At 42.6% G+C, this 25947-nt stretch overlaps 2 protein-coding genes across 2 annotated transcripts in view; one reads left to right on the forward strand and one right to left on the reverse strand.

Annotated features, from left to right (window-relative positions):
• Positions 1–268: 268 nt before the first annotated feature.
• Positions 269–25931, reverse strand: LOC309635013 (uncharacterized protein). Its single transcript, XM_082405759.1, has 3 exons — positions 24035–25931; positions 23136–23241; positions 269–15688 (listed from the first exon to the last, which is right to left on the reverse strand). Exons 1-3 carry the CDS (start codon positions 24056–24058, stop codon positions 15483–15485), a joined length of 336 nt encoding a protein of 111 aa, XP_082261885.1. The 5' UTR covers positions 24059–25931; the 3' UTR covers positions 269–15482.
• LOC309635012 (uncharacterized protein) overlaps positions 23238–25947 on the forward strand; it is a 375467-nt gene continuing 372757 nt past the window's right edge. Inside the window, exon 1 of the mRNA XM_082405758.1 lies at positions 23238–23602. The gene's annotated coding sequence lies outside the window, so the exon portion shown is untranslated. The remainder of the gene's footprint in view (positions 23603–25947) is intronic.

Below are 25947 nucleotides of genomic sequence, written 5' to 3' on the forward strand. Positions count from 1 at the left end.
GTGCAGGTGTCTCCCCACTCCCCAGGTCCCTGGAGCAGCTGGCTGCAGCATCTGCCCCTCCTAGAGACAAAGAAAGTGCTCAAAAACCAGAGTAGAAGAGCTTCCTGGGGAAGGCCTCCTGTATGGCTGTTGGCACAAAGCGGGAGATAACTCGGGCCCTTCGCATGCAACTCAGAGGAGGCGGAAGGAAAGGCAACTCCACCTAAGGGTGAGATCCACCGAAGAGTTTCACCATCTGTGATAAAGTCCGCCTCACTTCGGTAGTTATGAGGATACAAGCTGAACTGTCCGAATACCCTAAATAGAAGCCTGTCTATGACCCTCTCACACATGGAACTGTACAGTTAGTCCCCCACTCAGTGATGGGTCTTATGGGTAAACTGCTTTTCCAAACTGCAAAGAATAACTTTGCCAACTACCTATAATAACCAACCAACATGCTTTCTTATTAAAAAAATATTACTGACCAATCAAGGGTCATCAAATATTTGGTAAAAGAGAAATGTCAAGATGTGTGAAAGAGCGACTGACCACAGGAGAAACAGATAAAAGAAAGAAGACAAGAAAAAGTGAACTAGCATCTTCAGAGAGGTTTGAGGCAATAGTGGGTTCCCACAAAAGAAGAGGTTACTATGAAAAAGGAGCAGGCAGGGAACATGAAAGAAGCCATGACAAATTAAAAATTCCCCAAATACATTTTAAAAATCAGGGGAATTGAACCATTGGTATGGCTGAAAACTAAATCAGTAATCTGGAATATAAAGTTGAGAAAAGAGCTCAGAATGTAGAGAATGACAGAAAAGGAAAGTATCCAAAAGTTGGGTTGGAGGATAGATCTAGAAATCTATTCACATGTAACTAATCCAAGATCAGAGAACAAAAATGAATAATCAAATAAATTAGAAAAGATAACTTTCCTGACCTAAAAAAGATTTTCAGATGGAAAATATCCACCATGTGCCAAGAACTATTCTGTTGAAAATTTGAAATTCCTAGTATAAAGCTTTCAGAGAGAATTACCAGGATACCTACAAAAAAACAAAAAACAAAAAACCCCAGAAGATTAATAATATAGATGCTAGAAGACAGTGGAGCAAGACTTCAAAATTCTCAGGGAAAATTATTTTGAACTTCTGCCAGCAATTATAGCCAGCAAACTGTTACTCAAGAATTAAGACAAAATAAGATATCCAATGACTCAGAAAGTTTGTCCTATGTACTCATCCTGGAATGACTTGGGGATGTAGTGCAGGAAAAGGAAAACTGAATCCAATGAACAGAACTGTCCGAGGTATAAAATGAAAAGGTGTTTCCAGTTACCAGCTGTTAATCAGGCCTAGAAGGCAATTGGCCCAAATTAGAACAAGGAAGACAGGAAGTAGTGATTGAAGAACATGTTGAATAATCTGGAAGATCTTAGATATGTAAGAAGGTACATGTATGGCTCTTCTATCCGTTAGAATAAAGGAAATAAAAAATATTCAGATATCATGATAAGACAAAGCAAACTGAAATGTGACATGACTTGGAAAAATAGAGGGGTGTAAGTAAAAAGAATCCATTTTTCCATCATTTTTTGGGGGGTGGATATTTTTGATAGCATAAAATCACATTCCCATCTTTATGGGCCTTACATACTACTTGATGCTGCAATTAATATTTATATATTTTGAATATCTGAATACCTGTTACTGGTTTTCAGTTTTTAAAGTCAAACTATTTTGGAAAGTTACCTAAATTAACCTTGGAAGATGTCCTCCAGCGCCCTGAGTGCTGCAGGTCTGCCCAGCAGGAGGTTCTAGAGAGGCAGACCCAGGAGACCCCTCCTCCCACCTCACCTGTTCTTTCCCTCCTGCCCACGCAGAGAGGGTGAGAGGCCCTTCTGGCCGTCTGTAATGGGTACTCCCCTAAGCCTGAGCCCAGACTTTTAAAAGAAATCTCCAAATCCTGTGATCCTTCTTTGCTTTGGATTTGCTTAGCTCCTGGCAATTTCTGGTGTCCTTTTCTTGGAGCTGCTTGCAGCTTCCTGTCACCGCCATTAACAGTGGATGGATCCACCCCAAGCTGTCCCAGTGATAAGCCCCTCACTTCAGGCTTTGCAGATGAGCGTTTCCAGGTGTACTTTTAGGAAGACATTTTGCTCATGTGTATCTAAAGCAAGCCTTCTGGAATATGTCCCAGTGTTCATTAGTCTAACGGTCCCAAGCGTTCACGTTGTTAGTCTCTGTTGCCACACTTGTCAGCGCTGCAGTCAGTACTGACTCACCCAGGGCCTGGGCAAACCATTGGCGTCACTACTCTGAGGCTTCTGCCAAACAAATGCTAGGTAGCTCTTCTGGGAAGAGTCATATTTCTGATTGCAGCCGGCCATTCATTAAGCGTCTGGAATTTGCCTGATCTTGTCTGTTGGCCCAGGATATGCCCTCTCCATGCTCTGATTAAGCTTTCGCATCCCACACCTCATTGCATTTCTCATCCACATTCCTTAGTCCAGTCTTTATTTCAGGAGATATCATTATACTCCAATCTCAGATAATTGCCATTCCAGTGTGACTCAACAGTTTCTCTAACAAAACTTTGAAAAATACTCCTTGGAATAGTAAGGACTGGTGGAGTCACTGAATCATAACCAGGTAGAGTCTCCAGGGATCTTGAGATCACCCTGTACAGCTCCCTCCCACTCCCAGATGGACAGCCGAGGCACAAAGGGATTAACTGACTTGCCAAAGATCTTACAGCAAATAGAGCCTCTCGTTGGAACTGGACGTACAGAAATACACAAGTATCAAAGAGGTAGAGGTATTCTGAGGACAATGGAAATAATTGCAAATCCTGGTAAATATCTTGGTATTCCTCCCACAGATAGTAAGCAGCTGACCTCTATCTCCACTGAGGATAAGATATGGGGGGTGGGGGGAAGGTTCTTAATTACAGTTTGAGTTTTTATGTAAAAGAAGTACTTCATCTGAATGTTTCAATCTCAGAAATAATGAACGGTGAAGGAGGGTGGGAGCCCCTTTCTGGACTCTAAGCATGGCTGGTGCCCCTGTCAGGGGCAGATGAGCTGCAGGAGTGAGGATGGGGAGTAACTTCTGTGGCAGCACGAGCTCACAGGCGCCGGTTGCCAGTGTGGAAGCGGATTCCCACACAGGCATCAAACGCTCTCTCCGCAGCATGGAGCATCTCATCAAGGGGTCCACATATCAGATCACAAGATCTCCCTCTGGGAAATAAGCAGCAGGGGCGCACAAATTTCTAAATAGGAGAAATCTGATTTTCATGCAACATCCTTGAGAAATCAGAGCGTGTAAGAATCATCAAGATGGGTAAAAACTTGAAGATCAGCATATTTATCTCTTCAGGGGGATTTTTGAACTATTTCTCTGATATTTAAAGTTGAGCAGAATACCTGCTTCTGGAGTCCTTTTTGCATTCAGTTCAGGTATCTTGGGTGAAATGCACTCTCCTACTAAACAGTAATAAATCACCAGAAGGCAGTTCCAAGGGGTTATTTATAACTCCCTGGGATTCCATGGCCCCTGGCTGGGACTTGGGCTGAGTTAGTGGTCTGTGGTCAGACTGTGTTCCATCATCAGGATGGATATTGCCCTGTTCCCTGTGGCGGTGACATAAAGCGCTTATGAAGCACTTGCTCCGAGCTGTGACCGCCCTCTCCTCTCCTCTCCTGCCCTTCCTCTGTTAGCCTAAATAAAGGGAGAGAGTTCACAGCTCCCGGACAGTGGTCACAAGGAATGCACTGCACCCTTTCCTCAGGATGGTCTTAGTGCATCCTAATCTTGAGAAAGACGAACTCCCTGAACTTTAAGGTTAGAAATAATTAGACAAGAAAATCCCTTCCCTTGATTTCTTGTAACTGTCAAAAATGATGAGTACTGAAAACATTGCTCCAGGCCAGACTTCTCACTCTCCGTGAACCTTTGCCCTATATTGTTTATAGAAAGAATATGACATCCCGTGGCGTGATAACATGAGCTTTGCTATTTCTGCCTTTTGACTGTTCATTTTGCTTTGCTATCTATCACAAGAACCCAGATAGCTCCAGAAACCTAAATAAATGCTGTAATTACTTCAGACTGTTCAACACACTCTCCCTGTCATTCACCTCTCCTTCATCAGAGAAGAAATCTCCTTCTGTCTTCACCAACCCCTTTTGGAAAAATGATTTAAACCTTGGCAGCAATAGATAGATTTGTATATCCTATTTTGATTGCTTTGGAGGTCAACCATACAGAAAGCAACATTTAATTTTCAAGCTCTGAAGGATCTGAAGGTGGCCCAGTCCTGTTTTCCCTTTTGTCATCATTTGTATATTTTGAAACATACGTGTCTCATCTCTAGGCTTCCCACACAGTGCTCTGAAGATGAATTTCAACACTCTTCTATTGTCCACAGACTGTAAGCTCCCAGAAGGCAGGGATTACTTTTTATATTAGATGCATGCCAGGATTTTTTTTTTTTTTTTTTTTGCTGTGGCACGGGGCATGCGGGATCTTAGTTCCCAGACCCCTGCAGTGGAAGCACAGAGTTTTAACCACTGGACTGCCAGGGAAGTCCCTGGTGCCTTTGACAGAGTGGAGACTGAATACAAGTTTCCTGTACTAAATTTAGTAAAAATAAAAATCACTGTATGACTGTATGAACTGTCTTGTGTTCTGGAGAAATAACATACTATTTACGATGAGACTGAAACCAAGTCGTAATAATTAGGCTAGTCTTTACTTATTTCTGGGTAGGTGCATTCATCCCACAAACAAGAATACAGAAGCCAGGCGTCCTGGCCCATCAGACAACCTGATGCTTGTTCTTGGCAGAAGGTTGGTGGCCCAAGTGGTGGGGAGTGGAGCCAGAGCCCTCAGACCACTCAGGAAGGGCTTATATACCATTTTAACAAAGGGCAATAGATTGTGGAGAAGGGACTAAGTGAAGGAAAGAGGGTTAGGGCTTCTAGGGAGGGTAAATTGTGGGAAGGTAAGTATTTGGGGAAAACTGATGCTAGATAAGGGTTATTTAATAAGATTTGTTTATGCAGACTCACCTAGGTGATGCCTCCATCTCTGGTGATAAAGGTTGTTCCCTTTCTGGTGGGGGAGAGGGTGGGGGACGCCTGCACAAGGGGAATTTATGCCCTGTTTTTTGGTAGATATTTTGCTTTCAGTTCAAAATAATCCTTATACCAAAATGGTATATTTTGGGGTGGCATATTACTGATCCCCTTTATTTTATATATTTCCCATCTCTTAAAGAAAACAATGCCCGTTGCAGTCTAAGTGAAACAATATTCAGATGTTACACTTGGATGAGAATATTCTGGGGGAAAAAACGTGCCCAGTTGGAGGGCAAGTGATGTGGATGCTGTGAGTAATTGGGATTTTTAAACATAGGGTTTTCAAGGCCCTGTGTACTCAGAGAGCTGCATACGAACAAGGAGAATACGCAAGGGCTAGTACGGATTCTGTATTTCTGGGTTCCAGGCTTATTCGAGGACAGAAATGAAAAAGGTGAGTGCCAGTGGGTAGAATCATCATTTTAAGACGGTCTATGAAAAAAGGAGTTGAACTAACCCACGAGGACTTTACCAAGTCTAACTACTAGTCTGTTATGGTAAAGTAGACAGGAAGTCCAGGTCATGAGTGTGAAGTGGAAGTGGACATTTTTCATAGTTTTCTCAAGATTTTGTATCTGAAATGAATCTTTTCAGTAATAACTTAGAACAGAGATTTCATCAAGGGTTTGATTTTTAGTATGTTATATTTTCAATATTCAATGAGAATATTTCGAACACCCTTTGTATTTGTAGGGTCATACAATGAAACACAAAAAGAAGACCAGATTCTGAGTCTTTTGCTTCACAGAGCTTTTAAGTGAGGGAGAATGAAAAAAGATGACTAAAGAATAAAAACAAAATTAAATAACGCAAACTCATATAAGTAAATAAAATACAAAACAAGGTGGAAATTATCACAAGGTGGTATTTTCCTCATAGGAAATGGTCAGGAAAGTCTGGAAAAGCACAGGATTTAGTTAACGGGTGGGATACTGAAATGCTAGAAAAGGAAATGCATTTATGAGCATGGAGACAGTTTTAGTAAAACATTATTGTGATCATGTTATTCTTTTCTAGAGGATGATTCCATTCTTCAGGAATTGGTGAATTTAGTGGCTCTTGCAAAAGAGGATTGTTTCTAAACAGACATCTCTTTTATCCCTTTGCCCAGGCTGAGGTAACTGTGAGTGAATTGTGTTCAGTGTGAGTTTCCTTAAAAGAAGCCAGATCCTCCGAGGTAGGTTAACTGAAGCAATGCATTCTGGTCCTGGGAGTCTCTGTTTAATTTGGGGACACTCACTGTCTTCTGGGGAGCTATTTGGTTCACGATGATTTTTCACATCCTCATTTCCTTTCCTCCAGGAATTTCTGATCTCCTGTTAAACTTTGCTTGGCCTGTTCGATGTTTATTTTATGGTGTGGAATTTCCCCCATTTGGATATTTATTCTTGACCTGATTTTTTTTAACTGAATGGAGATTTCCTGAATTAAATAATCGCGTCCCTAAAAACGCATGTTTTGTAAGAAAAACTTTCTTTCTTTTAACAACTTCTCAAATCCTTTGAAGCCTAAGTTCGCAAACTGTTACATTTCTCTAGCAGGGTTTACCTTAATGATGTTAGCATGGGACTTTAAAATGCAAATATTTCTATACCCACCTCCCTCTGTTGGAGCTGTGAAATGATGTACATATTGGAACTGGCCAGATTTAAGGGCACACCGTGCCTCAATCCTATTTGACCTTATTCAGTCATTGAGTCCCACTTAGCTCGCTCTGCCTTACGATGGATGGAAGATACTGAGAGGCTGCCTGACCCATGGCCGGCTCAGAGGGGGTTCATTTACCAAGGTCTGGGCAGTGCTGAAGTGACTGGCAAATGACTTGAAGGTAATGGGAAGAATAGAATCTGGAGTTGAACTAGTTATCCCCAACCTCAAATCCTCCTCAGTGGGAATGACATTAATGAATTGCATTTCGTAACTGTGGTGGGAGACCTGGGACCACAGCACTCAGCTTCATTTGCTTTCAGAGCTTCACTGTGTTGGGACATAATTTATCTGGGAGTTCCCTGGTGGCCTAGAGGTTAGGATTCTGGCCTTTCACTGCCATGGCCCGGGTTCAATCCTTGGTTGAGGAACTGAGATCCTGCAAGCCGGGCAGCCAACAAAAACAACAGAATAATAATTGTTTGTTTTCTCATCCTGGTGACATGTGCTCACCAAAGCTGAGGAGGTTGGGATGACTCCTTCTACAAACATTATTAAACCTTCTCTGTAGAACCAGACAGAGGGCCTGCAGTGGCAACTGCCTTGGTGTGTGTGATGCCTGTGTGGGCACCTCACCTGGGAGTGGGGATGTGGAACACCTCGTTCTTTTCATTTTTTATTTTTGGTATGTTTTATAGAGTAATTTTATTTGTGTGCCGGTCTCTGGAATTTTTTTTTTTTTTAATATCTGCCTCATCAAACATTCTCCACCCTTAGGTATTTCTCAGATACGGTCGGAACAGCCTGTGCTCAGAGCTCGTATCACGGGCTCCCCTGCAACCTGTACACGCATTTCTGTCACTGAGTGTCGCTAAGTAAGATGAAGCGTTGAGATTATGGGGATTTGTATTAGGTTACAGATTCTTGAGACAGCATGTGAGGTGGCATGACAACTAATGTTCCCTGGTGCAGTTTTTGAGAGTAGCCTCTCTGCAACCTGTGCAGTTTTTAAGGAAATGGCTGAGTGGTTTTGTTTTGGTCCGTGGCAGGGAATGGGGACAGACGAGGAGACACTCGTCTTAGCTTCAAATTGTGCCAAAGAGCAGGAACAGAAAAAAAAGTCCAGCCTGGCTGGTCGTCCTTGGCATTGACCTGGCGCATGAGCTGATGTGCACTGAAGTCCCCTCCTGGTGCAGGGATGGAAGGTGGCTGGGGAAATATGGGCTCCTTTGGGGCTGGCTGTTTCCCTGCACAGAGCTGCTCTGTATTGGGAAGAGGTGATGCTTTTCATTTCTCTGCTGTCTTGAGGGCCCTGGGGCGGGAGAGCTAGGTGACCCCTGCAACCACGTGTAGCCTTTCCCCACAAGAATCCTGGAGGACCTCTGGGAGGGGAAGTGAGTGAGATTCCGTCAGATCTATCTGTATACCCTGATCTAATCATCATGGATCCTGGCCACTTGATTTATGGTTTATGGTCTCTGTCAATCTGTAAACAGTGTGAGTTTCATCGGGTGAAAATGGCTACATTATGAATGTTTCTTGACCAGCCGAGGAAGTACACGCTGAGGATGATGGTGGTCCTCAAGCAACGAAAAGAAAATGCCTCTCTGATCATGAATTATTTTTTACATCTGAATTGGAGTTCACAAATGCCAGTTAACATAGTTTTATTTACTGGTTATAGGACTTGAACGGAGGGAGTGAGAAGAGCTTGGACTAGTAAGGTAAGAAGAGGTGGTTTTGCTGTATGGCTCAGCGCAGGGTCTGGTATGGCTGGGGCACGGCCTGGTGAGCTGTAGGAGTCTAGAAAGAGCTAGGACCCTGCACTGGATGTCCCCAACGAAGTGGGCCAGGTGCTGGAGGGCCTGCCCAGCAGAGCTGAGGCAGGAAGCGAGAGCACCGTTGAGGCAATGACCACTAGGGAGCGGTCACTGCAAACAGCTGGAAGAAGAAGGGCAGACATTACAATAGGAAGGAAGAGAGGCAGAGTTTCCCAAACTCTGGCAAGCAGGGCTGGTCTCAGGCGATGTGGCTGTAGACAGAAGGCTCTGCTGGAATTCAGGGGTGGGGCTCTGATCCCCAGGAGGGAGGTAGGAAAAAGCAAGACAGAACCCCGGTGCTAGACAGTAATGCCAGCAACAGGACGGTTATCCAGGGGGGAGATGTCACTAGTCCTACAGGTAAAATAGTCTTATCTTAGGGACTCGGTTATGAGAACTAAGGCGCAAGGTCGGGGTTAGACCAGACTTCATATTGACTTGAGCCTGGAGCTCCTTTGATCCCTTGTTTCCCAGCCCAGGCGATGCTCAGTCTGGCAGGGCTGCTGAGCCTGTGTATGAAGTTCAAGTGGATGGTGTGTGTGGAAGATGGAAAGAGGTGGAGCGAGAAACAGCTGCAGAAGCTGGGACCAAGCCCAAGCCTGATTCTTCTCAGTCTAACAGAGCTATTGTGAGTTCAACATTAGATACAGTATATTATAGCACTTACAAAAGAAAATCCACTTGAAAACTATTAGGTGAAATAAGAATGGAAGGATTGAAATTTCATGAGACAGAGGTGCCAGGCCATCTTCAACCATAGAACAGTTGCCTGTGCTGTCTGTTCTTCTGTCAAACCCTTCCCCCCTCAGGCTCCCACCATCCACTTCAGTCACTCCTACCTATTCTACTTAGCTTTTAAAACTCATTTCAATCACCGTTTCTCAGGGAAGCCTTTTCTGCATCCCTGGCTGGGCAACATCCTCCTTCCAAGTTGAGTTAGAATTTTACATAGTTTGCCTGATTATTTAATTACCTTGTGTCTCTCCCACTAGAAAACAACTTCATCAGGACAGAGAGCATGTCCGTCCTGTTGGCTAATGGGTCCCTAGAACCTAGACTCGTTCCTGGTATATTTCAGGTGTTTACTAATTATTTGTTGAATGAATGAGTATTTTGAGAGAAATGGGACTTATTTTTGTAGGTGAAAACAGGAGTATGACTGTTGGTATTCGGTACTGTAGAGAGCTTATGAAAGTAGGTTATTCTGTAAACACATTTCAAAGACTCCCAATGAATTTGGGGAGACCAGTTGCAGGAAGTTATAAAGACTCTGAGTACTGACAATTAAGTAAGTCCTTATACATTAGGCCCAGGTTTGACCTAAAAATAAGCAAAAGTGAAGATAAGTAGTTTCTTTAAGGAAATTCAAGTTCACTTATAGGGCAAATAGATGCCAACAAACTTTTATTTTTCCTTCTCCCTACCCCCTGCACTCTGTATCCTGTCCACCCATATGTATGTAGATAAATAATATAAAAATAAACATTGAATACATTCTTTAAGATGACCATAGGTCATGCCCATCACTAGAATGGAGGCTGTGGAAGTGGGGTACCCCTCATTCGGTTTTGATGAATGTTAGAGTTCTTTGGTTTCCAGCAACAGAATCTACTATTGGCTGTGGTGTAATTCACATAATCAAAGGGAAGGCTAGAAGACCAGGCTTGGGAATTAATAAAAACTGGCACATCTCTATGTAGCCAAAACTACTACTCAGTCTTACCTGGTTATGGCTGTGTTTTTTAAGCCTATTCCATTTTTATTCTTTTTATCATGTTGCTTGGGTTTCAAATTCTAGGAGAGAGCAGCTTCTTGGGTTGCTTTCAGTCCAGAACATCGTAATCAATACTTCCACCAGACGTTATCCAATGGGCAGAGCTAATTTCTTAAAAAATAACGGAAGTGTTATTTCCCAAAGAAGGAGATGAGAGTTCAGGGCACCTTCAACAGACAAATAAATAAACAAAATGTGGTGTATACATACAATGCAATGTTATTGAGTGTTAAAAATGATGAAATTCTGATCATTGCTACTGTATGGATGAACCTTGAAAACATGATGCAAATTGAAATAAGCCAGATGCAAAAGGGCACATAGTGTAGGCTTTCACTTATATGAGGTACCTAGAGTAATCAAATTCATAGAGACAGAAAGTAGAACAGTGGTGGGCCTGCCCTGGTGGTCCAGCAGTTAAGACTCCACGCTTCCATTGCAGGGGGCACGGGTTTGATCCCTGGTGGGGGAACTAAGATCCCGCATGCTGCATGGCAAGGCCAAACAAAAAAAGACAGAAAGTGGAACAGTGGTTACCAGGAATTGGGGAGGTATTGTTTAATGGGTATGGAGTTTCCGTTTGGGATGAGAAAAAAGTTCTGGAGGTGGATGGTACTGATGTTTGCGCAACAAGGCAAATGTACTTAATATCACTACACTATACACTTAAAAATGGATAAAATGGTAAATTTTATGTCATGTATATTTTACCACAATAAAAAGAAAAAGGTATGGGATAGCTAAAGGCAATGTGTCAAGAGAGGGATAATAGAAGGTCATGGTCATTGGAAGGAAAAGCCACCTGGGCACTGGTGCGGTGAACCAGAAACCTGGACCTAAGCCCAGCTCATCAGTGAGCAAGTCACCAAACCTCCTTGACCTCTTTTTCTCATTTGTGGTTAGAAACCAGGACCCCATGTTCTATCTCAGAGGAACTGGGTTATCCTGTGAAAGTATTTTGTAAACTAATAAAATTCTACACACATGTAGGCATTACTACCCGAGGGCATGGAAAACCCTGTTGTAAATTCATATTTCGGTGACCTGGGTGGTAAGTGGTGACCACCACTTCCTTAGGTTAGTATTTGGAAGGTGACCCTCCCAGGCGGATGGAAAGGGTTAGAATCAAAATAAGAGCAGGACAGGAGACAGCCGTTCATAGGCATGCTGCAAAATCGACATGGGCCTGAATCACCCCACCATGCTGCTACTCCATTAAGACTTACAGCCTCCATGGGAGGCCAGGTACATCCACAGCTTCAGTGGAGCAGCCCGTCTTTCCAGCTGAGTGTCTCTAGATGGCCTGCCAACAATGAAGCTGTTAATTAACATTCATAAAACCCAGTAACGGGTGCCTGTTGGATACATCTGACCTATGTCTGGTACAGGGTTTGGGCAAACAAAAGAATGATTGATGCCAGGCATTCCGAAGATTTGGCTTTAGATATCAATGGCCTATTTCTGTGATAACTGCTTATTTGCTGACATGAGATGCAAAATACAGAATTAAAGCAGGTTTCACTGCAAGATTCTTCTGGTTCTGTCATCTGCACAGATTAAAACTTTCAGGGAGGGCCCGTTATTAGAGTTATGGTTTGATCAGCCTCAAAGGTGATTGGAAGAAATGCTATCAGCTTTACAACTCTGGGGTATAATTTTCTGGTCACTCACCAGGGATGGCACTTGGCTTTTTCACCCTTGGCCTCACGCAGTTCCAACCACCTGCTGAGTAGGGGCTTGAGGTTAGAACTCTAGAGCAACAGTTCTGAGACACATAGCTCCTCCCAAAACACACGAGGGCTACTGGGCTCAAACACCTTCTCACAGCTTTGTCCTTAGAGGTCTTATCCTCAAGATTTTATTTCTTTCTTTTGAATCTGGCTGTATTATACAGCATATACATATGTTATATAGCAAATTATATATATATATATGTATATGTATGTATATATGAATATATATGTCTTATCCAGTATTTCTACCTGTTCTATATGGTGGGAGTAGAAGGGGTAGTTCCTATGTATGTCCAGTTTACCATCTCAGTTAAGAAATGGAGCAAGGGGCTTCTCTGGTGGTGCAGTGGTTGAGAATCTGCCTGCCAATGCAGGGGACACGGGTTCGAGCCCTGGTCTGGGAGGATCCCACATGCCGCGGAGCAACTAAGCCCGTGAGCCACAACTGCTGAGCCTGCGCGTCTGGAGCCTGTGCTCCGCAACAAGAGAGGCCGCGACAGTGAGAGGCCCGCGCACCGTGATGAAGAGTGGCCCCCGCTTGCCGCAACTGGAGAAAGCCCTCACACAGAAACGAAGACCCAACACAGCCGAAAATAAATAAATTAATTAATTTAAAAAAAAAAGAAAAAAAAGAAATGGAGCCCGGAATCCATATTAACTTTTGAAGATTTTGATGCTTGGCCATCCAGGCAGCCAGGGAATCAAGATGGTGTTGCCTCTCTGGCGCTTGGTGTGTCCTCTTCGGGCTGGTGATCTCTGATTCCATGGTGGCCAGTCCATGACCGTTTGTACTCACTGCAGCCTTTTTGGAGGAAAGAACAGACCCTACTTATTACCATAAAACTCGTCTTTTTAAGGCATTGAAGTTATTGACTTATATTGATTGAAAGTGACTTCATTTCTATGTATCCAGTAATAGATCAGGGTTGGAGTAGAGGATTTGGGGGAAGAGACATGGTAAAGGGGGAAAATGTAAAAAGAAGGAGAAAGAGGAGCAGAGAAGGAAGAATAAGAATGAAGACAAAGAAAAGGGAAGGAGGGGAAATTGGACGGCCCAAGACAGAGACAAGAGTAAGAGAGAAAAAGAGATGGGGTCAGGGAGAGGGACATCCTCTCTGCCTTCCTCTCTCTTGCCCTCTGGAAGATTCACTGCTCTATAGCTGGCAGCTTCCAGCAGCAGCTGAGTCTTGGCCTGTGATTCCCTCTGGAGGTGGAAGCTGGCAGGAGAATGCACCCGCCGCCTGCTCCTCTGTAGACCCCACCCTTCATTTGTCAGACACACTCCAAGTTCAGCTCAGCCCCGGGAGCCTGCCTTGATTTGGCCCGAGGGGAGCCCTTTTTCAGGGAATACCTCACCCAGGAGAGCCATCAGTTGCTACTTTTCACAATTTCCAGATACTGAGATTAGGGCAAGGCTGCTGTCACCACGTTTGTTTTCCTTTTTTGAGCTGGAGTGGGGCATGTTAGGGAAAATTTTTAACCAACCCAATTGCTGGGTCGCAGGGAACATCAGTGAAAATCCCACATGCATGAAAGGATTTTGACAGACCTCTTGAACGTTCTTGAAGATCTGAAGGCGCAATCTGATTGACCGACCTGCATTCAAATGAACTGCCATACAAGTTTCGCTCCAATGCACAAAATTAATGTGAGACTGAATTGTGAGATTGATGAATTCCAATTAGTTCTCTCTTATAAATAGCAGTGTTTGGTGTGTGGTGCTATTTAGAAACTTCTAGCACCCCCATTCTATTTATAAACTTTTTATAAAGCATAGGGTTTAAAGGCTAAAAGAGACCTTAGAAATGCTGTAATGAAAAGAGCACTTTCCGGTTTCAGCCCTGAACCCCAATTGTTCGTGACCTTGAGTAAACCACTGAACTTTTCTGGGTCTGATTTTCCTCCTCTGTAAAATAAACTGCTTTTGCTGACTGTGAGGTTACTTCAGTTCTCACTCTCCTTTATGTATCGTCCCACTGTGGTTTCTCACTGTGAATGGGGTTCTGAGAGTTAAGCATCCTGGCCAGGGCTGCCCTCTAGTCAGGGACAGGGCACCCCTCTCCCCGCCTCCCGCCCTTCCCGCAGTGAGTTTCACACATTCTGGGTTGCTGGGCTGCCTGCATCACACAGGGGGTAGGGGGTAGGGTGGAGGGAGCCAGAGCAGACCCATGTCAGCTCTAGAGTTATCAGCTCAAGATGAGGATCCTTGGTGGGTGGGAAATAAATCTAGTTCTCAGAACTCACCAGATTGGTTCTGGGTATAAATCTGCCAGGAAATTAATGTTTCTATCACAGAGCAGAGTCTGTCAATTTGAGAGAATGAAGGCTTTCCAGTTTGAATATGGACACTTTTCAAACGAAGTTGACATCTCCCAAGGCATCACCTGTACCTCCAGGTACTTTTTGATCTGCTTAGCTTCGCCTTCTAAACACTGACTGGACATATCCAAATAGGTGGACCGTGAGGTTGTGACTTACCATGTCAGACACCGAACTCATTACTCGTGCCCTGCCCCAACTCAACTGCCCCTCCTTGTGTATCTTCTATATCCATTATTACAGTTCATGGCCTTGTGACTGGAAAACTGGGTTCACCTTTTGGTGGGTTTTGAGCCAAAAGACACAGCCAAACCAAAGATCGGGAGAAGGAAGGATTTATTACTTGCAACAAGTAAGAACACTGGGATCTTTCCCAAAGCTGTGTTTCCCCAAACAGCAAAATTGGGGACGTTTTAAGCTAAGGGTACATGCATATTCATGAAGGGACTTGGGTGGTGTATGCATATTCATGATGGGGTTTGAGCAGAGGAGAATTCAGCATAGAATTGGAGCAAAGGTCGACAGAGTCCACGCTTTAGTTGATTGATGTCACTGAGGGTCAGAAAAGGTCAACATCATCATCCCTTAGGTTCCAGTTGGTCTGGTGGTTGAGTGCTTCAGGCTAATCTTTACCATTGAAATGGACCTGGGAGTCTTTACGATGATATGTTACCTTTGCTATTGTTACTTCTCTTGCCTGATAACAGTCATTTGTTCCTGCATTCTTTTGTTCTCTTAAGATCATTAATTACTGAGACCTGTTCAAGGACATGCATTTTGGCCAGGCTTAGATCACAAAATGGCTTAGGTCAAAAATGGCTTCTCTTATGTCAAGAAAGCCATGCCTGGTTTTCTCTCTCGGGGGATCCCCTACCTATCTGCTTATAGCACTAGCATCTACCCAGTGGCCCACGCCAGGCATATCTAGGTCATCTTTGATCCCTCCCTCTTCTTGACCACACATCAATTGGCCTCAGTATTAGTTTTCCAAGCCTGCCCTAACAAAGCATCACAAATGAGGTGGCTTAAAACAATAGAGATTTATTCTCTCATAGTTCTGGAGGCTAGAAGTCCAAAATCAAGGTGTCAGCAGGGCATGCTCTCTGTGAAGGCTCTAGGGAAGAATCTATTCCATGCCTTTCTCTTAGTTTCTGGTCATCTTGACATTCTTTGGCTTGCAGATGTATCACTCCAATCTCTGCCTCTGTTACCATGTGGCATTCTCTTATGGGGGGAGGGGTAACCTCCTCTTTCCCATCTTTGTTCTTTTCTGGCAATTAAAATGACATAAGGCAGATTAATAGGACAAAATTGAATTGATTATGTGTGCACGAGGAATTCACATACATAGGAAGAATTCCAAAGACATCAAGGTAAGGTGAAGTACATATTCTGAACGAAGGAGAAGGAGGCAGAGGTCTGAGGCTTTAAGAGGAAGCAAGGTCATTCACAGGAAGATAAGCAGAGTTAATGTTTGGTAAACTGAAACAGGAGGGAAGGGGGCAGGGCATAACCTTTAAAAGAATGACAGAGCCATAGGACATGGCAAAGACTGGTTAGAACCAATTGGGTCCAAGATGGTGGAAAATTCAACTTCCAGTAGACCTTGAGCCTCCTTATGTGCTCATTATAATACACTAACATGCTAAATGACACACCCACCAGCGCCATGACAGTTCTGAGGCCAACCATAAAATGTCAGAAAGTGGGCAGTGGCCCAATTCCGGGAAATCCCTGCCCCTCCCCTGAAATAATTGGAATAATCCTCCCACTCATTAGCCTATGAAATTACCCAGCCCATAGAAACTAACCACGCCATACTTTGAGGCTTTCTCACCTTCTGAGATTGTCCACACTCTGTCTGTACTGTGTTTCTCTCTAAATAAATCCACTTCTTACCTATAGCTTTGTCTCTCACTGAATTCTTTCTGTGATGAGACATCAAGAACCTCAAATTCACAGGGAACAAAACAAATGTTTGCTGGGCCATCCAAAGACAATGGGACACAGAGAGGACTTGGATCAAATGGGCTCTGGTAGGTTCCTCCCTGTTCACCACACCTAATCTTTACTGTAGCTATGCAAGGTGATAGCTCCTTCCTGGGACAGGCCTCCTGTCTTACATTCTTTTAGGCAGTTAGAGGGAAGTTCAAAGGTTCTTCCTGAGTCTTTTGTGTCTCTATTGTTTTCAGCTTGAAATGCGCATGCCAGAGTCGCACCTCTTGGGGTGAGCTGTCCTGAACCCCATCACTCCCCTGCATTTCTGTGTCTTTTCTCCTCTTCTCATAAGAACACCAGTCATACTGGATTAAGGACCCACCCTAATTGGGTATAACCTTATCCACCACCTGGATGGCTCCCTTTCTCTTTCCATGAGACTGACCTTCTGCTTCTGGAGGATGGATGGGGCAGTGGGGTGAGGGTCAGGGATCACTTTGGCCAACCTTTATAAGGCTGAAGGGAGTTGGGACAGCTCCTTGGCACTGTGTTTACAACATGAAGCTATGTTGAGACTACCGGCCTCAGCTTTGGAACTTTAGCCAAAATTTCAAGACTAAGGGAGAAGACTCATGCAGCATCTTGCTACTTATATGTTACAAATATGCATGGACATGGGAAAATGTCCGCAAGGGCACATTCACACTGTTATTCTGGGGAGTGAAACATCTGTGGCTTCTTTTCGGTGGTATTATGCGTGCACGGGGCCACTTTTACTATCTGCTTTACACAATTTTATATTGCTTAACTTTTTAAAATAACATTTGCTACTTTCACCTCTACAAAAATTTAAGCATGAATAGCTCACCTTTGGGAATCTTTCTTTTACTAGGCTGTAGTAAACAAAGGTGTCAAAACAGTAAAAGATTTTTCCTTTCAAAAAAAAAAAACCCCTAATTCAAAAATTATTTTCTGAATGTGTGTCCTATGCATACCTTTGGAACAGAGTCTATTACTTACTTTCTTTGTTTTGAAATTTCAAAGACCTTGTACAGGTATTCCCAAATAGGAGGAGCTAAAGGCAGGAAGGCAGGCAGGCAGGAAGGAAGGGAATTACTAATCAATGACAATGGGACCCTGAGGACTGTGCAGAGGTGAGCTGGGCTCTCATTCTCTTTAACTTTACACTGAAGAGTTTATTGTTATTTAAATTTATCTTGCAAAGATTCTATTGCAAGCCTGATTCTTAGTTCAATAGGGCTGTACTGATCTGATTACATCCTCCAAGACCTCTGAGCTTATCTGTCTCCTCAGAGGTAACACAGAGAACTCTTTGAAGTTTTTTGATTAAATTATCTGTAACCAAGAAATCTATTATGCTTCAAGAGTTGGTCAAGTGCTTGAAAGTGGTGGAGAGCGATCCAGAACTGCAGGCTCCTGGCCTGAAATCCAACGCTGGAGTCGGTTTTGCCGGCTGGTACTTGGGTTCATAGTTTGCTTTGAGCCTTAACCACTGGGAAAGCTGAAGATGGGCTAAGGCTTTCTTCTCAAAGAGTTTAACTGAACTGTGAATTTAAACACCAAGAGCTAATGAGAGCAGAACACCATGGCTAATAAAAATAGAAAAATCATCCAACTGCATGAATACTTATAGATATGCAAATTTAAACAAGGAATACAATTTGCTACCTATCAGACTAATGGAGATTTTTAAAAAGGACAATAGCCAATGACTAAGGAATCAAGCACTCTCATATACTGCTAAGGGTTAATTGGAACAAAGTTTTTAGAGCGTAATTTTTCAATCTGTATACATATGTGCACAAATTTGAATCAGCAATAACACTTTTAGGAGTTGATTACAGAAAATATCTTAAATATGCACAATGATTTAGCTACATGCTGCTTCCTACAGCCTTATTTAAAAGGGTGAAAACCTGCACATAAACTATATGTCCTACAAAGGAAATATGTTTGAAAAGCATCCTATGCTTTTCAAGCATCTTTTGTTGAAAAGCATAGTGTTTTTAACAACACTATGTCTACATTTTTGGTGGCCTGATGGTTTGGGGTTTTCCTCCCCTGTTTTCCCTTCCTGAAGCTTTTCTGTCTCCCAAGAGAGGCAGGGCATGTACAAAGCATAACGGAATGGAGTCCTTATAATAGAACTCAAAGTGGGAAAAGAGAGGAAATGAAAGAGAGAGAGGGAGAGGCTTTCAAGCACACTAACAAATAGCAAGTAAGAGTTATGCTAAGAAGTAATCACAGTGGACAGAGTAAAAGATCTGTTTTTATTGTCTTTTTTGTTGTTTCTTTTTGCTTTTTTGTGTTTTTTGTTGCGGACACCTTGAGTCAGTATTAGTTAGAACTGTGTGTCTCTCATTCCCTTGGGACCCACAGCATTAACTAGCAAATCTACCACAGAATCCAGTTGGTGTGCTCATGGCAAGGTCTGTGGTCAGGGAGGGCACAGAGACCCAGAGAGCATTTTATGTGGGTCTAGTGGAGACAATGTCTTTATAGTTTTGCCAATGCTGGAGCTGGAAATTTCAATCTAGGTATGGTGGAGGGTCCATTTGAAGATTTATCTGTGGGGTAATGTGCTTCTCAAATGCAGCTATGCTCTCTGCATTTAAAACCTGCCCTGCCCAATGGCAGAAGTTCATGTTTACTTGGAACTTCATGCAGAAATGTGTTCCTCCTTGTTAATGCTGAAAAACTTCCAGAGACCTAAATTGACTTAAAATACATGATCAGGGCTTATTTTGCATAGCATATAGTTTACCCCTTTCAGGTGATTTTTTAAAAGTAAATTTACCCAGTTGTACAACCATCAGCAAAAATCTGCTTTTAGAACATTTTCATCATTTTTGTAATACACATTTACTGCTAATCTCCATTTCCCCCTTTCCCCCCAGCAACCAGGAATCTACCTTTTGTCTTTATATCTTTGCCTTTTCTAGATATTTCATATAAATAGAATCACATAACATGTGGTCTCTTGTTCCTGGCTTTTTTAATTGAACATAATGATTTTGTCATTCATCCATGCCACAGTATATTTCTGTAGTTTGTTCTTTTTTCTTTCTTTTTTTTTAAACTGCTAAATAAATCCTATTTGATTGTATGGATATACAGGTAAATTGACTCTTAAGTACTCACTACAAGTATTGTTTCAATAAAGGATATACACAAGAGGAAAATCAACCTGCTGAAATTTTAGCTGCACCAAAAATTTATTTCCAAAATAAATTTTCTAATGGAAATAGAACGTTCATTTTATAATACTCTGTCTAATCCATCACTAACCTACACTTTCATTTTTAAAATAAATATTCATTGAGCTCATGCCAACTGCTGTGCTAGGTTTTGGTGAACCGGGCATGGATAAGACATGATCATTGCCCTACACAAACTTGTATTTTTATGGGGAGTCAGATCTAGAACATAAAAGGAAGCAATGAAAACGATTGGGTGTTGGTGGGATGTCAAAGTAGGCAGACTTAAAATCCTAAATTGGAACATTTATACATTTTAAGGTTCTCTTAAATTCCTGTTCCAGATTCATGATAGAAAATAAATGACCCCATTGGGCATAAAAACAAGTCATTTTCAGGGTCTACAATTAAATTCTAGACTAATAGCATGACTTTCGTGACTTTGATGACCTTGGAAAAGTCGTACAAACACTTGCTTATCCGAATATACATGGTGGAAGGCATGAGTGACAGGCACTTCTCTTTGTTGACCCAGTATCCATACCCCTCCTTCTCTGTTAACAGAACCCAAATTTGTTTGGGTAGTAGTAGAAGTCCTTTGATTTCAGAAAGGATAGGGCCTACTCTTAATACCTCGGAATGAATTGTGAGTATTCTAAACCAATTATTCCTCTTGGTCCAGGGATGACTGTGTGATCCAGTTTTGGCCAATAAGATGCAAAGGGAAGTCTGCAAGGTGACGCTTCTGGGAAAATTTTGCTTTCCCTTGTTCTTGCCTAGAATGTGGATGTGATGTCTGTAGGTGCAATAGGCACTGGAGACCAAGAGACAAACAGCACGAGGATGAAAACAAATAAGGTGAGGAAGATAGGTCTGGAAAGATGGAAGGAAACATGGTCCCCGATGATGTCACTGAACAGCAGCATGAGTCCAGACTGCCCACTTCCAGATTCCTCATTACACAAGAAAAAAAAAAAAAACAAAACCTTATTTGTTTACATTTTTTGTGCATGAATTTTTCTGTTACTTGCTGCCAAAAGCATTCCTAGCTGGTAGAGTAAGCTTGTCAGATTCTTAGATGTTTGGAAATTGAGATGAAGGGTAAATATATTTGCTGACAGAATTTAAATTTTAAAAGTTCATTCACTTACTTATTCATCCACTAAATATTTATGAAATATTTACCAGGTACTAGGTCCAGTGCTAGGTGGGGGGCTGAAACGCTATTAAAAAGGTAAAAGTCTCTAGGGAGTAATATAAAAAATATGCCATACTGAGGTTCAGCACAACCAAGTGCACAGACAGATTGGAAGTGACCTTGCTCACTTGAGTATCTAATGAAGAATCTCGGCCATGAGTCCAGCCCAGACCCAAGCTGAATACAACCACATACTCTGTTCTACGAACTGAAGCAGGAAGACATTCTCTCCTGTTCACTGCTGTGATGGGTAGGGCCCTTCTAGAGCAATGTGCTTACAGCGCTGGTCCCTCGTTTTCAGGACATTGACAAAATAGACAATCCGGAATGATTGCTCTAATCCAGCCTTAGGGAAAAGAATGGGTGTTGGGGGGTATGAGAGTGAGATCCAATGTCTGCCTCTGTGTGGGCACAGACCTCCGAATGGTCCACCTGGCACAGCAGAGCTCACGTCATTGGACACGACACTGAAATTGGAAAGCTAATTATGTGGATGTCGCTCAAATTGTCACCTGCATTGTGAAGGAGGTGATGTCTGTTTCCTTCCTGCCCAGGCCTCTATAATAAAAGCATATTAAACAGTTAACCAATCAGTTCATTCATTACTTATGTATTGTCTAGAATGTGTAGGCAATGTCTAAAGAATTCTGTTCTCAGTTCTTATTAATCTAGAAGTCTCTGGGGCCTTAACACTCTTATTGTCTCCCTCAGGCTTTGGGTCAGGATCACTTTCTTCCCTCTACAGCAGCTTCTTTTTGGCAGTGGTGGAGGGGGTCCTTTTTCTTTTTTTCTTCCTGTATAGTGGGCCTCCCCTTGGTTTAATATTCAGAATTATTTTAAGTTATTATATATTCATTGATTCAGAAAAGCATTGCAGAGTCAGATTCCTCTTCTGCTTTTTTTTTTTTTTAATTAAATTTATTTATTTTTTTAAAATTTTTGGCTGCCTTGGGTCTTTGTTGCTGTGTGCAGGCTTTCTCTAGTTGTGGCGAGCGGGGGCTACTCTTCATTGCGGTTCGCGGGCTTCACGTTGGGTGGCTTCTCTTGTTGCAGACTACGGGCTCTAGGCGCGTGGGCTTCAGAAGTTGTGGCACTCGGGCTCAGTAGTTGTGGCTCGCGGGCTCTAGAGCGCAGGCTCAGTAGTTGCGGCGCACGGGCTTGGTTGCTCCGTGGCATGTGGGATCTTCCCGGACGAGGGCTCGAACCCGTGTCCCCTGCACTGGCAGGCGGATTCCTAACCACTGCGCCACCAGGGAAGTCCCCCTCTTCTGCTTTTGTGTAAACATTTGTGATCTTAAAAAACCCCTTCTTTTTCACTTCTGTGTCTTTTACACATTCAGGGCATTTTTTCACATCTTAGAGTCATTTCATCCTGTATCTATCTCATTGTCAGGTAAATCATCTTAAAACCCAGTTCTGATCATTTTATTTTCCTTCCCAGAAATCTTCAGTGCTTTTTGATGGCTTACAGGAACAAGCTCAAACTCCTTATTCTTGCATTTACGAAATCATCTAATCATGTCTCAACTTCCCTTTCCTGCCTTATCTCACACTATTCTCCTAAAAAGTCTTACTCAGGTTAAGTAGATCTTCCTGGTGTTTATCAAACGCCTTGCGTTTCATTTTTTTTTTTTAATAAAAAACTTTTAACATGTTTTCTGCCTCCATTTTTTGTGTTGCACTAGTTTTTCCAACATCCCTGACTGTTATCCGAATCCTAGTAATTTTTCCAGATGCAACTCAAGAAACCCTTTCTCCATAAAACCCTTTCTGGCCCCCTGCCTGAAGCCCTGGTTCTCAAAGCAGTGAGGGCCATTCCACTCTGGGACACACTTTATTTGTTGATTAGCCTGATTATTTACTTTTTATAGTTGCTATTTATGTTTGTATATTTTCATGCTAATTCTCCACAATGAGAGACCAGGAATGCATCGTACACTGTATATTTCCCTCAATATAGAAAGTGCCCTGTGTGTAATAGAACTCTCCATGTGGCTAAATTCTAGAGTTGGAGGGAGATTTGGAGAGCTGACGAGTTGGTTGATAGATTAATGGACTCTGAACTAAAGAACAATTTAGACCTTTCAACCTAGCTATATACTCAAAATAACTGATTTTGACTAAGTGGCTTTTATTAGTATGTATTATTGAGGCTGATTTATAAAGAAAGATGTATAGCATGGATGAACAGTTTGATACAAAAGTAAATCTAAGACATGGCTAAAATTAACCTGTAGAGAAATCTTTCCACAGTCTGATGGTCTTGTCAAAGTTTAAAGTTTCATCTTCTGATTAAGACTAATGCTCCTGATTCTGTATTCAGTGAAACCCCAGACTGACGAGTCCTCATGGTTTATACTTACCACATGCAGCACCATGGAATGCCAGCAGGTGGCGCTGCTTCTCTGCAGAAATTTTTTGTGATTCGCTCAACAGCCTCCCTCTCGTTCGCATTGCTGCTGCAAAGGCCTGACCCCGAAAAGCAATTTGAATATTTTACGTTAGTGGAAATAGGAATTGCTTACATTTATCATCTATTCCCTGATAAACAAGGGTTTCAAAAAGTCAGATTTTTAAAAATTGCTTTCATTTTAACATTTCTGACCTTGAAAGACCAGGTTCCTCATTATTATCCCTGAACACTTCAGATCTTTCAGATCTTATAATCAGTTGAGGAAAATGAGAGGACTTGAGAAGGCATCTAGGATCTTACAGCCCAGATCCCTGGGCAAGGTCATTCAGAGTCAAAGGCAGAGCCAGGAGTCAAACGCAGATCTTCTATCAGTCGCCTTCGCTGTCCCATCCTGTCTCGGCCGTTAGCATGCATCAGGTATGCCTCACCACTAAGTGCAATGTGACAAAAGCCAACCTCCATCTCATTCTGAGGAGCTGCCGGGTGCATCCCCAGATAGGGGTGTGTGTGTGTGTGTGTGTGTGTGTGTGTGTGTGTGTGTGTGTGTGTGTGTTTATGTGTGTGTGTGTTTGTGTGTGGTGTGTGTGTGTGTGTGTGTGTGTGTGTGTGTGTGTGAAGAAAAGGGGTTCTGTACCACGATCTGTCTCATTCTTCTTTGCAGCATCTGACCCGGGGTAAGCCCTCAGAAAGGATTTTTTGAATGAATGAAGGATGGAAGGAAATGAAAGGAAGGAAAGCAGGAGGAGAGGGAAGGATGGGAGGAAAGGAAGAAGAGAAGGGAAAGAAGGAAGGGGAAGAAAACAGAAGGGGAGGAGGAGAGGGCGGGAGGGAGGGAGCCCAGAGACTTACAGCATGGCTAACCACCTCCGACATCTGGTAGATGCTGGGATGATTCACCTTGGTTTAGAGTACTCGGAAGAAGTAGGATGGAGAACAATTTCTGGCCAACTGGGTTATTTTATTAGCTCTTATTTCATTCTATTTTGCTGCAGGCAATAAATTAAAAGGTGAATTCAGTGGTGTGTACAACTCTGTGAGGATAAATCTCCACCTGCCACTTGTGTCACATCTGGCAGCTGTGGGCAGGCATCAGGCAGCTCCCCATGTCCCCTCTGCCAGCCTCATGGGAACTGCCCATTCATGAGTGCAGATGGGGCGTGGAAGTTTTTGAACAAGTCCATATTCAGAGTCAGAGAAATTTCAGGAAATCCAAACACATGGTTTTATCAGATACATGTCTTGAATGAGAATTATCGCTCTAAGTGGAAGCAGAGCATAGAAGCTGTGGCCCAAGACAGGAAGTAAGGCCTCTCCTATTTCTGACTCAAAGTACTGGTTTTTCTTTCTTGTGATTTATCTCACTCTAGAGGCAAAGCCTAAATGCCGAGTTTTATTTCTGTGATTTTCCTTTAGACCCTGTCCCTCCATAGGGATTTAATGTGTTATGCCATGGTTCTCACTTGACCTAGTCAGCCATCAAAAGCCATCTATCCTATGTCCCATTCTTAACCCTGATGGTTGACTAAATAAATTAATCTGAAGTGATAATTCTTATCTTAGAGGACACATGTGATTTTTAAAAATTTTTTATTGAAATACAGGTGATTTACAATGTTGTGTTAGTTTCATGTGTACAGCAAAGTGATTCAGTTATATATACTTTTTTAGATTCTTTTCCATCACTGGTTAACAAGATAATTGAATATAGCTCCCTGTGCTTTATAGTAGGTCCTTGTTGGTTGTCTACTCCGTATATAGTAATGTGTATATTTTAATATCAAACTCTTAATTTATCCCTCCTCCTTGTTTCCCCTTTGGTAACCATAAGTTTGTTTTCTATTTCTTTGAGTCTATTTCTGTTTTATAAATAAGTTCATTTGTATCCTTTTTTAAGATTCCACATAAAAGCAGTATCATATGATATTTGTCTTTCTCTGTCTGACTTACTTTACTTAATATGGTAATCTCTAGGTCCATCCATGTTGCTGCAAATGACATTATTTCATTCTTTTTTATGACTGAGTAATATTCCATTGTGTATATATACCACATCTTCTTTATCCATTCATCTGTTGATGGACATTTAGGTTGCTTCTATGTCTTGGCTATTGTAAATAGTGCTGCTATGAACATTGGGGTGCATGTATCTTTTCAAATTATAGTTTTCTCCAGATATATGCCCAGGAGTAGGATTGCTGGATTCCCCACTACATGGCATGCAGGGATCTTAGTTCCCCGACCAGGGATCCAACCTGTGCCCCCTGGAATGGAAACGCAGAGTCTTAACCACTGGACCACCAGGGAAGTCCCTATTTTTAGGTTTTTAAGGAAACTGCATACTGTTCTGCATAGTGGCTGCGCCCATTTACATTCCCACCAACAGTGCAAGAGGGTTCCCTTTTCTCCACACCCTCTCCAGCTTTTACTGTTTGTAGACTTTTTGATGATGGCCATTCTGACCGGTGTGAGGTGATACCTCATTGTAGTTTTGATTTGCAGGACATATTTGATTTTTTTTTAAATTAATTAATTAGTTTGTTTATTTTTGGCTGTGTTGGGTCTTCGTTGCTGCGTGTGGGCTTTTCTCTAGTCGCGGCGAGTGGGGGCTGCTCTTCATTGTGGTGCGGGGGCTTCTCATTGCGGTGGCTTCTCATGTTGTGGAGTGTGGGCTCTAGGTGCGCAGGCTTCAGTAGTTGTGGCTCACAGGCTCAGTAGTTGTGGCTCACAGGCTTAGTTGCTCCGCGGCATGTGGGATCTTCCCG

This window comes from Balaenoptera borealis, assembly GCF_965194805.1.
Source record: "Balaenoptera borealis genome assembly, chromosome: 9".
Taxonomy (NCBI): Eukaryota; Metazoa; Chordata; class Mammalia; order Artiodactyla; family Balaenopteridae; genus Balaenoptera; species Balaenoptera borealis.